Source organism: Crinia signifera, chromosome 1, assembly GCF_055691185.1.
Source record: "Crinia signifera chromosome 1, ASM5569118v1, whole genome shotgun sequence".
NCBI classification, from domain to species: domain Eukaryota; kingdom Metazoa; phylum Chordata; class Amphibia; order Anura; family Myobatrachidae; genus Crinia; species Crinia signifera.
In genome coordinates, this window is record NC_139217.1 from 99304095 (window position 1) to 99316837 (window position 12743).

The following is a 12743-nucleotide window of genomic DNA, read 5'->3' on the forward strand; positions in this document are numbered from 1 at the left end:
GGGGGCACTATATTTGATATAAACTGGGAGAGAGGGGGCACTGGACATACTGTAGTATGATTGCGTTTTTTATATTGTAATTTATAGGTTTTTTTAATTTTGCCTCTTTTTTTTTTTAAAGTCACTACTTTTGTCATTACATTCAGTCATAAACAGAAACTAGATTTAAGAGCAACATTAGTAAAAAAAAAAAAAAATTACTAAGCATTTAGGGCCTTATTCTAGTTCACTCTTTCTGACAAAATCCTTCTTAGATGGACAAAACCATGTGCACTGTAGGTGGGGCAGATGTTACTTGTGCAGAGAAAATTAGATTTGGGTGGGGTTTTACTTCAAAGTGAGATCTATATTGCAGTGTAAAAATAAAGCAGTCAGTATTTACCCTGCATAGAAACAAAATAACTCACCCAAATCTAATTCTCTCTGCACATCTGCAGTGCACATGGTTTTGTCCATCTAAGAAGGATTTTGTCAGAAAGAGTGAACTAGAATAAGGCCCTTAGTATGGTCTTATACAGCACAGCATCCATGGGGGGGGGGGGGGATCGGCACCATGGTCTACTGCTGGGTAACACCAGCACTCACCACTACACTGCCTACCGAATCTACAAGTTGGATAGGGTTTTGCATAAAGGCACATTATGAAGCTGTTTGTCTTATACACACGGACAGCAAAATCACAGAGACTTTATATCATATTTTCAATTTTAGAAGATCCCATTAGTACATTGCTCTTAACCCATTGGGTGCCATCATCTCTGTGAAAGGTGTTCAAAATATCTGCAAAAAATTCCATCATCGCTCAGATTTGCTTTTTAATTTCAAATAAAAAAATATTTCCTATATAAGGTAAACATTACAGTTCATTATTGCGAATAAATACAGTATGTTTGCCTGGCAATTTTCACCTATTTTGACAAATTCATTTGGCACTCAAAGGGTTAATGTGCAGAAAACAAAACAAGGAGGAAAACATGCATGTTCTGGTCTATATCGGCAACATTAGATCAGATTCAGAGAGATCTATACAAAACCCGGCTGCTTATGCAAAAAGTTTTTAGATCTGCACAGGATCTGTACTGTGCATATGCAGATCTGTCTGCGACAATGACAACCATTTTAACCTACTGCAGTCTAGGAAATGATAGATACATACATATTAATTTAGAAGCTTATTAAATGTACCTCCAAGTACTTATGGGTTATTGGCATTCAAAAACAATGATCAACTTTCCTCTTTTTTTTCCCCAGGTATTGAAACAGAATGGAGGAAAACCCTATGTATGCCACGTGAAGTGTGTGTGGACGTGGGGAAAGAGTTTGGGGCTGCAACAAACATTTTCTTTAAACCCCCCTGTGTTTCCCTGTACAGATGTGGGGGCTGCTGCAACAGTGAAGGGTTGCATTGCATGAACACTAGCTCTACGTATGTCAGCAAGACAGTAAGTTCAATCACACTCAGATTCTTACCATACAGAGCAAAGGAACAAAGCAAATCTCTCTACCCATTTAGACAAATTATCTGTACTGTACTGAACACTTTTCCCAAAAATTTCTAAGGGTCTGCAACATCTGACTTTTCTTTTCCGTTACTGAGGATATTGTTTTGTCACATTTCTATTACAGCTTTGATCCCTGAAGTAATGTCTTTCTCCTGAAAGCCACACAGCAGATTTTACATTATAACGCATGTAGTAAAGTTCAAGTTTGGCAGTGATTAGTGGACTTGTGGTGATCAAAAGAAAAGGAAATAGTTTGTATGTTTAGCACTCTCACGAGCACTCATCATTGTCAGGCAATAGTGTGTAATGCAGACCACTCTTGTCCAATTAGATTATTCGACGTTTCAAATAATAATTGCTTCAGTTGAAATGGGAAAGCAATTTGGAAGAACATTGTGTTTTGTTTAGTTTTTTTAATTAAAGTCTGCACAAAATTTAGGTTTATTGTGTTATTATTGATGTTTTTTTGCGCTATTGAAATCCATATAATGCCGTTCCTATACACGTTTTTATTATTTTGTAACTGCTACGGAGTGGTTTTGTATGAACTACATATATATATATATATCTTGCTGCAAAGCCCTTATTTTCTTTAGTTGTTTACATTTTCGACATTAAGCAGCAAGTGTCAGCATGAATGAGAGCAGACAAAATAAATGACAGCGTGCCAGTAATGTAAATACAAGGATGAGCTTTGCTGTAGTTATCACATTTCATCATTGAGACATGGTGCAGAAATAGTGGCTTTAGGTGGGGGATAAAGAGAGGACACCGATCAGTTATGTACTACAAAACTTAATGCAATTATTAATGTGATAGATGTTGACCATGACGACGGGGAAAAAGACAATTCTCACATTATATTGAATCTATAAATCAAACAATTTATTTGTTTTTATGTGTAGTTCTTATGTTTTTGTGAGTTACTGTTATTCACGCATCTAGGGCTGCATTTGGCAAGAGGTGACAAAATCATTTTGGTATGTTAAGCCAAATCCAAGCTCTTCTAATCTCTGTATACAACCTCCTTTTCCTAATAGCTGATTACTCCTTAACATTCCAATGTTTTCCAAACACTCCCGCTCTGCTCAGCGCTTTATGCAGAAGTAGTATTTGTCCTCCAAATGATTTTTGTTTCCGGATTAATTTTTCGTGCATATGCAAACATGCTAATCCAAGATGACAATTGTTTTCTGACGCAGAATGACATGTATTTTTTTTCTGTCACGGTGTGAAAGTGATAGGCGGTATTACATCTCGTTTCCTGTAAGCTAATTACATGTTAAGTAAACTGAATTGCTGCACTACTTATGTTAGGTAATCAGATTGTTCAGTAATTTGAGGACATTTTATGGAAACTAGAGCACAGAAGAATAGTGTGTGTGACCCGTAAAATCAACTGAATATTACCACTCATGGTTCTAGCAGTATTTAGCAAAGCCACGTGCATGTTTTATTACGGTTATTGGGCCATGCAAGTTATTGTTCCAAAAAATGTAATAATATGTATATGGAGTCTTGTAAAGGTACATTACCTATTGGCAGATAGGCATGCTGGGGTGTGTAGTTTTACAACAGCTGGAGTGCCACAGTTTGGACATGCCTGCCATATACCACCTGTATACAGACTACAGAATCATATGCCTTATTATTAGGCAGAACAGTTTAAGGTTTGTGTAGATAGATATATGTAGGTCAACAAAATACCTAAACTGTGTATAAAAAAGGATGAATGTTAAGCACATCACATTGCAGCACTGACCTCGCTGTGACTGTCTATATACTGGAATACATTTTCCTAAATGGTAGAAGTCCATTCCACTTCTTACTATATTGAAATTTGTACTTTGATAAGAATGTTGTCTACAGATCATAATGGGCCATATTCAGTTTTGCACAAAAGTCAGCCGCAAAATATAGATCTTCTGTATTCATAATTGGTTGCTTCTACGGGGTTGATCCGAGACTATGGGGGAAATTTACTAAAGGAAATTTGTAAAATATAGGTGTATTTGTACCCAGAAATACACTTATTTTTGACATTTACTATCCCGAAAATACGGCAATTCGTATTCGTATTGATAACACATCAATACGACTACGAATTGCCGTATTTTCGGGATAGTAAATGTCAAAAATAAGTGTATTTCTGGATACAAATACACCTATATTTTTACAAATGTCCTTTAGTAAATTTCCCCCTATCTGGCCACTTGTGAAATCCTTATACCTGTGTATGCTCAGATCTATAAAGTACACAATTACCTTTTATACGCCTCAAAAAACATAGCATGTGTGTCACTACCAAGGTGCCGCACAGTTACGCTCATTCATCTCAAATGTAGATACATGTGCGATGAAGGAGTACAGGATGCATTCAACTCTGACCTCCCATAGGTTCTTAATGTGTGGGGCTGGGCTCGGACTTATGTGCAATACAGTAATCACAGCTCCAGACGCTAAATGCACTTGTTTGCAGATCTGAATTGGGCCCAATGTCTTCATCCTGAATGGAGCAAAAGTTATCCGCAAGTGAAATCTGTCATTTGTTCAAGTCATTACATAATGGACCATCACACATCAAATAAATCAGAGGAAGCATTAACATGACCTTTTATTTATTAATAATTGCATAGCACTACTTAGATCTTAAAGCATCGTTATGAGTAAGGACGCACGTGTGTGTGTGTGTGTTACATCTTCTGCAAACTGTTGATAATTTCACATATTACTTCTCATACAGCCAGTGTCTATTCTTTACATGATTCTTTCTCTAATTTATCCTCCCCTCCCCGTCATTCTGTCTTTAGAGCTCTTCTGTGGCTACTGGTCAAACACTTTATCACTTCCGTCTTCTTATCTTCAAAGCTTTTTTTTTAGCTACTCCCCCTTCTATATCAGTCTTAATCTGACCATCGATTTGTAGACTTCTCCCCCACTCTACAGTTCTTGCTTTCCACACCTTGTCCTCCCACCACAAGATCTAGCTTTTCCTCCTGCTCTGCCTTAACCCTAGAATTTCATTATATTAACTATCCAGATCTTTCTGAAAGTTAAACTTTTTCTTGTTTGAAGAACATAGGGGAATCAAATTGCCTGCAGTAGCTTACCATGGGATAAGTAATCTTCTTGAGATATTCAATTGTCCCCATTGCTAACAGTCATCTTGGAATTGTTTTGCTCGTCTGAGACAGGCAGATCAAAATTCCCCAAAAATCAGCCCCATGTTCCCCATATATCTGTGACCTGAAAGTTACATTTACAATGAATGCATTTTATGTGTAATCCATCATTTTTGTTTTCAATGACGGCATTTGAAATAATTGTGAGCTTATTGCAACTGTAGGGTGGTATAGTGTTCATAGATGATAGATTACCAATGACAGTCCCTTCTCTCTGACACATGAAATCACCCTACCGACTGTGCTGCAGAGTTGCTGCCCCAGCACTGTTCATTCCATATGATGCAAATAACAGTGTGGAATTGCTTTCCATGGAATAATGGATCAAAAGCAAAATCAAAGATTTTATGGAACTTTTCAACTTTAAAACATTCCTTTAATATTCCGCTTTCAAAACTCTATCTGCCAATTGACCAGGACTTTGCTCATCTCTACTTATATACAGTTGTTACTTGTGCATGAAACTAGGAGTGTGCTGTTGGGCTTGTGTTAAACCCAATAAGAAATGCTTGATTTAAAGATTTATCTCCCAGACAGACATTCCATAGCACAGCAGCTAGCATTGATGACTTGTAACACTGAGGCCTGGAATTTACTGTAACTGGCAAGTAAGACAACTCCAAGTCTGGTATCAGGTTAGGGACTAAGAAACTTTGGGGCTCTCTGTATACAAACCAACAAGATGTAACTATAGGCCAGCTTTTTTCACATCACTGCGCACCACAAGACTTGCAGTGAGGAAGCTAACTAAGATTTATGAAGGAGGGCGAGCGTACAGCTGGATGTGGCAAGATGTCAGCAAAATGTAAGCTCCACTGGGGCAGGGACTGATGTGAATGGGCAACTATACTCTGTATAGCACTGCAGAATATGTGTACACTATATAAGAAACTGTTAATAATAAATGGATACTACCTGGGCAGTTACAGTAGGAGCCCATCTCATCTATCTTCCTTAGGCCGTGGCTCAGGATGGCTAGTCATGGCTATCCTATTCTCAGCTGCAATACAATACATAGAACAATAGAGTAGGGGATTAGCAGAGTAATCCAATTACTCACTTAATCCTATTATAGAGATAGATGGCAGTGGCTTCATCTGTATATAATACTAGAATTTTATAGCAAAATTGCATACTGTCTTGGTGGTGGGTTCAGATTGGGTTGAAGAGCCCTAGCCTGTAGCTTACTCAGCCTACCTCCTGAATCTGCCCTTCACAAATCCACAATATCCTTTGTAATTACTTGTAACTGGTGTGGTATAGATTTACATTTTAAATAAAGAATCAACAGGTTGACACCATATGGCCGATATGCATTGGGTCAACATGGTCAAAAGATCAGCAGATAAAATGTCAACAGTGGTTAAGGTTGACATAACAATAGTTGTCACAAAAATGGTCAACACTTTTTTTTGGTTTGTTTTTTTTATGGGCCAGGTCTTGTATATTCCCTATTATTTGACCTACATCTGTAGATCCTTGTGGGCTTGCCATGCTATGTGCAAACTCTCTGCACTCACCACAGGTTACTACTAATCGTAGTACATGTGGTTAGTAAATAAAGTGTAGATAATTTGTAGTGGCCGCTCCAGAGGAGGGGCTGCATCACAGTTCGAAATTCAAATAGGGGAGCCACGCCAACTGCCATTCTAAACTGACTCAATGGCAGCTGGCGTTCTCCCCATTTGAATTTTTAACTGTGCTGCAGTCCCACCCCTGGAGCTGCCACTGGTGTTGACCATTGTCGTGTCAACCTTTGGAACCTGTGGACCTTCTCTGCCTGTCAACCATAAGCTCTGTCTACCTTCCATCTGTATACATTTTGTACCTGTGAACCTAATGCAGGGATGGGGAACCTTTGGCCCTCCTGCTGTTGATTGATGCATCCTAGGATGCCCTGCGACAGTTTTAGCTTGGCCAAATAGAAAACTGTAGCAGGGCATGCTGGGATGTGTAGTTCAATAAAAGCTGGAGGGCCAAAGGTTTCCCATCCCTGACCTAATGCATGTGGTGTCAACCTATTGACTGTCTAACTAGACAGTGTAGATTTATCATCTGGATACAGATCCTACCCATGTCAATGATTCTTTACATTGACACACCACACTTATTCCCCTGAACCCAATATTTTTAGAACAAGATTACATTAGGATTTGAGATGAAATGGTCCATAGGAAACTGCAGCTAAACTTTCCAGTCATATCTGACTTGTAAAAATAAGCTCTCCCCAGTACAGCGACCGCTGCAATCCCACCAACATAAAGGTACAGTATGTTTTAACAATTCGATACATCAGTATAATCCTTAATCCTGGGTAATTCTCTGATGCCTGGATTGGGAGTTCAGGTAAATTCAAAATGTTTGAAATCCTCAATTTGCTGATTATGTCCAAAAAACTGATTGTGATAAGAGATTCTTGGATTTTTAACATGCAGTATTTTGTTGATTCCTGGTAGAGCATTTATCACAGATTCGGTGTCCGGGAGTAGCCTGGCTGATGTATGGCCCCCATTACTGTGCATTTCTTATACCCCTTTCACATCACTAAGCCGTGTCAGACCTGGGATAGCAATGTCGGGTCCGACATGGCTCTGACCCGGGTCTGGCACTTTCAAACAAAACCCGGTTCGGCCATTGTACAGAGGGAAAACCAGTTTTAACCCTTCTTATAACTCAAGTCGAATTGCTAGGTTGGTCGACCCGGGATATAAACTGTGGCCGCACTTCAACCCAAGTCCAAACGTCACCAACCCAGCAATAACCCATGTCTGAGGTGCGATATGAAAGGGTTATTATATTAAAGAGCCCCCACTGCTTTACTGAAACAAAGTACAGGAATGTGCTTTCTTCAGGAAAGTTATCTTTCTATCTCCTAGAACATTCTTTATTTCTCTCCTATCAACTTACATACTGCACATCCATTTATCACTCGTATCTCATATCCATGTAATATCTGTATATTTATCTCCTCTTTCTACTTATCCATCTATCTATATATAATCTTATTTATTGACCTAATATTCTCATATTTATCTAATCCAATAGCATGGTCTGGCTGCTATTAAACCTTTCAGCACCCTGAAACATCGTTGATCTTATTTCTTATGGGCCACTATTTATATGACTATATCCCAATGTGTCTGATGAATCTTAAGCTCCTGGTTGGGGTTAATCTTTAAGAAGATTGTGTTCCAGACTGAAATATTTTCAGACCAATAAATTCCAAGCTGTCTTATTCAGCATACTGAAACAATCGCAGACAATGTGCTTAAATAATGTAGTTTATCAGTGTTCGTGTCACTGCATATGTAGCATTGCGTTTTTGTATTATGAAGTGATAATGCAAACAGAATAACACATCTGGGCACATTCTCCTCTATCTACTGCGATGATTCAGTATAATATATTCATGTTGTAGGAATCTCAGGCTTTCACTTGTCATATACAATTAGAATGCAGTGCTGGTTTCCAATTTAATTTTACTTTTACACTTGTGATTTTCACCGTGTGTTTTACTTGGTATACTGTTAAAGTAGATTTGTGCGCCGTAACAATGAAGTTAGGGATGCCTTGAATGTTTGGTCTTCTTTCAAAACTAATTTTTAAGTGTTGTGTCCTGTTGGGTGAAAAGTGTTATATAAATAAATTATTCTTTTTATTCTGTCTTATCCGCTGCTGCGGGGATCGCAGGTGTGTAACGGCGGCCACTGGGATCCGGTGGGGTGCCGGCATACTCACTTGCAAATGTTGGGTGACGAGCGACGGGGGGCATTATGTATACTGCATGGCCCTCGTTAATGATTCATGCACAGATGACGTAGAGGGTAGTAAATCAACAATAGTGCGCATCGGCACTCAGGTGCAGCACACACGCAGTGCAATATCGCTCAGAAGGGCCAAAATTAGCAATATTGACAATTATATCTAATCAATAAAGTTGTATTCATGAGGGACTTTTTTTTTGCGTGTGTGTGTTTTTAAAAACAAGTTTTGTGTTTAAGTTTATTAAATGACTATTTGAAATTCAGATTGATCCAAGTCTATGCCTAAAATCCAGGCAAACGTTATAGGCTGCTCATTCCATAGACTTCCTTTCTATGGAATTACTGCATATCATTTTCAACCAGAAAGACCGGGAAGTTACTGTTTTTATCATATGTATACTACTGTATATCGCTTTGGAGTCTTCACAAGCAGGAATTTCAAATACAACAAACCAACAGCACAAAAAAAGTGAAAAACTCATGTCAACCATGGGACTGTTGACCACGCTCCCAGCGAACTAACGCTTGCGTCTAACTTCCGTTACTGTCTATGTAGACGCGGTGGACTATCTTTAGGCATCTAACTAGATGCTTTTGACTAAGCGTAGTCGACCATAGCATGATCGATTTAGACATCTTATACCCCTTGCACACCGCACTTGTTAAACGGTATAGTGAAGTTTTTTCCCATTTCAAAACGTTTAAGGCTGCAGTGGGAAAGCGCCAGAGTACATTTACCGGTTAAAGATAACCGGTATTTCAAAACGTTTGAAAAGCAGAGTCCTACACGTTTCAGTGCCGTTTTTTATGCAGTGAGAATGGCTCTGAAACGGTATTTAGTAAAAACAACAGATTACAGACCTGTGATAGGCTGTCCCCTGCATTCTGCCTTGAAACGTGTTCAGGGGATTGAACGTGTTGACTGATGTGAATGGTACTTAAACGGTATTTAAAACGGTAATCAACTGCAATGTGAAGGCTCAGACCCGTTTTAAATACTGTTTCAAAATACCGGTATTTGAAAAGTTTTTGCAGTGTGAAAGCGGTATTGGATGTATTGACCGGATTTGCTATGTGGAAAGAATGTGCTTATATCAAGGATCCCAGTACAGTTTGAGTATCCCGTATCCGAATATCCCTTATCCGAATTATTCCGAAAACCATACATTCCAGAAAGTGAAATTTTTTATTTTTTTTTGTTAAAAACTCACTGGGGACATTTGTAACAGCATTACTGAGGACATGATATGTAACTGGCACTATATATGTACAAGAACATGATTGCTTGGCATTCAAATTCAATATCTGAGATAGTACACAAACTTTTTTCATGTTCTTGAAACCTTGTTTTTTGAACAAATAAAATATATTTGTGTGCATTTCATGTGTTTGATGTGTTTATACAACATAAATGCAAGATACTTCAAAATACATCATTGAAATATTGAAATATTCTGAAATACGGAATAATCCGTTATCCAAAATTCTCCTGGTCCCGAGCATTTTGGATACGGGATACTCAACCTGTACTTATTTCCCATGTGATGTTTTATTTGAATTACATATAGAGTTAAATGTGTGAGATAAGAGTTTGGCAAAGAAAATTCTGTAGGAAGAAGTAATAGAAAAAAAGTAAGAAAACGTGAAATGTATTATGATGCAGAAAGTACTGTGCTAAAGTGAAATGACATACTTATTAAATGGCTCTGTGATCCCATGGAAACCTGTTTTACTTCTTCGCTAGTAGTATACTACTATGCTAATGTGAGCCTCCATAGGGTTAAAGTGATTATCTGTGGGGCTTCATGAAGGAAGGCACTCTGCATACTGTTTTGCCATCGTCAACCAAAGCCTTAATATCACATGTTAGTGTATGAGGTACCGTTAGCTACATGTAGTGTTCCAGGGTGGGACAATTAAATGATTTGTAGCATGCCTTTATTCTGTGTGTGACAGTGGCTATATATGCATATAAAATTTCACAAAATTAAAACAGGAATGCTGCACATCATTTTAATCCGCTGATGCTGCTTGTGCATGTAATTAGCATTTTAATGGAAAAAGTTGCAAGCAATGTTGCCTGGCACTACAGAGTCATACAGTGCTCACAAGTTATATATAACCCAACTTGTAGCGCATGGAGGATGGATGTATGCAGACATATCTTATTTATCTACAGTTTCTTATATAGCGCAGCAAATTCCGTTGCGCTTTACAACATGTCTCGTGTGTTTCTTGTGGCTTCTCTGTGTTATGTGCTTGAGAGGATGTATGTGTATGCGGGGAAGGGTCATAGTGCCCCTATCACATTGTTTTCTTAAAACATTGTCTGTAATGGCAGAGTTTAGCAGACTCTGCACTGTGGCATCACACCACCACGTGCAGTGTTGACACCAGGATGAATACAGAGTCAAGTTAGAGACGTGCTGCCCCTGTATTCCCTCAGATAGTCTATCAGGCGCACATACTCTTTCTTTTGTTTTGTGTTGTGTGGGTGTGTGTATAACTATTGTTTAGGAGTTCTTTTGTGGATTTGCGCCATGATTGTTGGACGTACTATAGCTTTGGAATATGCTGGTCCTTTTATACAGTGACCACTGTATAACAACGACTGCTGACAGCGCTATGTAACGGCTAAGCAAATAATTCACTAACGCTGTATTGGGAAATGTAGAATATACAACAACAGTCTCACTGAGCTGCCTACAGCCAGTACTTGCAAGCTCTGCCAAACTAGGGAAACATATACTGTAGTACGTGTATTTTGGCTGTAAAATAAATACATAGAACAGTTACATGTTCGAGGAACTTATTTTTGCAAAACAAAGTAAAAAGATCCCGTTTGTTTCCAAAATGGTTTCATGGTTTCAATGCCTTATACTACGTATTAGACGACGTATGGTGTGAAAACATTTTCCTGGCGTGTGTGGTTTTAATCTTCCTTTCTTATGAGCCGTGTCAAATTTAAAAGCTCCTAACAGACTTCATACATCGAACACAGCTGCTTGCAGAAATTTCAGAAATGTCTTTGTGCCAACAATTAAAGAAAGCTCGGAAACCAGGCTCCTGAGTAGTGTGAATTACAGATTCATTTCACTATGCTCTGGAAACGTGGTATTCTCTGTAAACACCTTTCAGCATTGTTAAATAGCTTTATGCAAATTAGCTGTAGGGTGAAGAAAAACATTGAAAGAAGCAAAGTATTAACATACAAATCTATTTTGTTGCACGGTTAGCTTCAATATGCCGAGGAAGAAAACAGAAAAAATGTTCCCAGTCAGTGGCGGCAGAGAGGCCGCGCCCCCCCCTCCCCTCCAGTGCCGCCTGCCACTGACTGTCCCCGCAAGTCATCACTGCAGCCGCCGCCGCCTCTTTGATACAGCGCATGAGCCGACCCTAGCCTCTATGGGGCTGCTTCGGGAGCAGACCCGTAGAATAGTATACGGCCCGGGTCCAGTGCATGCACAGTATCATCAGCGGTACTGCACATGCGCAGAACCCATTTTTTAGGCGTTGCCCCGCAGTTGTGCATAGAAAGGCATCCCGGAGCGAGGGAACACCTCTCAATGGGACAGCCTTGGTGACTGGCAGGTGGGACTTCCAATAGGAAGTCACTGCCAGTCACAGTGAAGCCAGTGCAGTCTCACAGACTGCATATGGCTTCACTACAATGGCGGATTTTACCTGGAAGGGCTGCAACCCATAGGTAAAAACCGCCACTGTTCCCAGTTATGGGTATTATTATTTTCTTCATAATATTACCTGCATATTACTACAGCTATGCCTGCCCCATAAGGTCGTCTTCTGTTTCCGTTGCATGCTGTTTGTAGCTTCAATTCATGTTCATGTCCACTTTCTGGAGGATTTCTTATGACAGTTAAAGTTATATAGAAGATTAGGTACACAAAATAAGAATGTTTTACAGTCCAAGATGGGGGCATTTACAGCGGGTCAGATGCTTGCATGGGAGGAGGTAGGCGTTATGTACAGACTTAGCACATTGCTGCTGGGTTGTAGCCACGGTGTCCCGTCCCTGCTCCTCATTCCCCTCCTCATAGTTATTAATGCCCTCAGCATCACCGTAACAATACGTGCATTCCTGCTGCCCTGGACGCCGCAGGCTCGGGGAGAATGGAGTTCTCAGAGAGGAGAAGGAGCAGGAAATCCCAGAGCTACAAGCTGCTGAATGAAGGTAGGCACTGGCTGCTGCACCCGGAGGCCGTTGCGCTATTTCAAAAATTGAGCCTGTCCTGCTCGCGGTCCAGCTGTCAATCAGGAGCCACCGCACCTGATTG

General features: G+C 39.6%; 1 protein-coding gene across 1 annotated transcript in view; it reads left to right on the top strand.

Annotated features, from left to right (window-relative positions):
• Positions 1 to 12743, top strand: part of VEGFC (vascular endothelial growth factor C) — a 150116-nt gene that overhangs the window by 106710 nt on the left and 30663 nt on the right. Inside the window, exon 3 of the mRNA XM_083170786.1 lies at positions 1252 to 1442. Coding sequence (XP_083026912.1) covers positions 1252 to 1442 — 191 coding nt within the window. The remainder of the gene's footprint in view (positions 1 to 1251; positions 1443 to 12743) is intronic.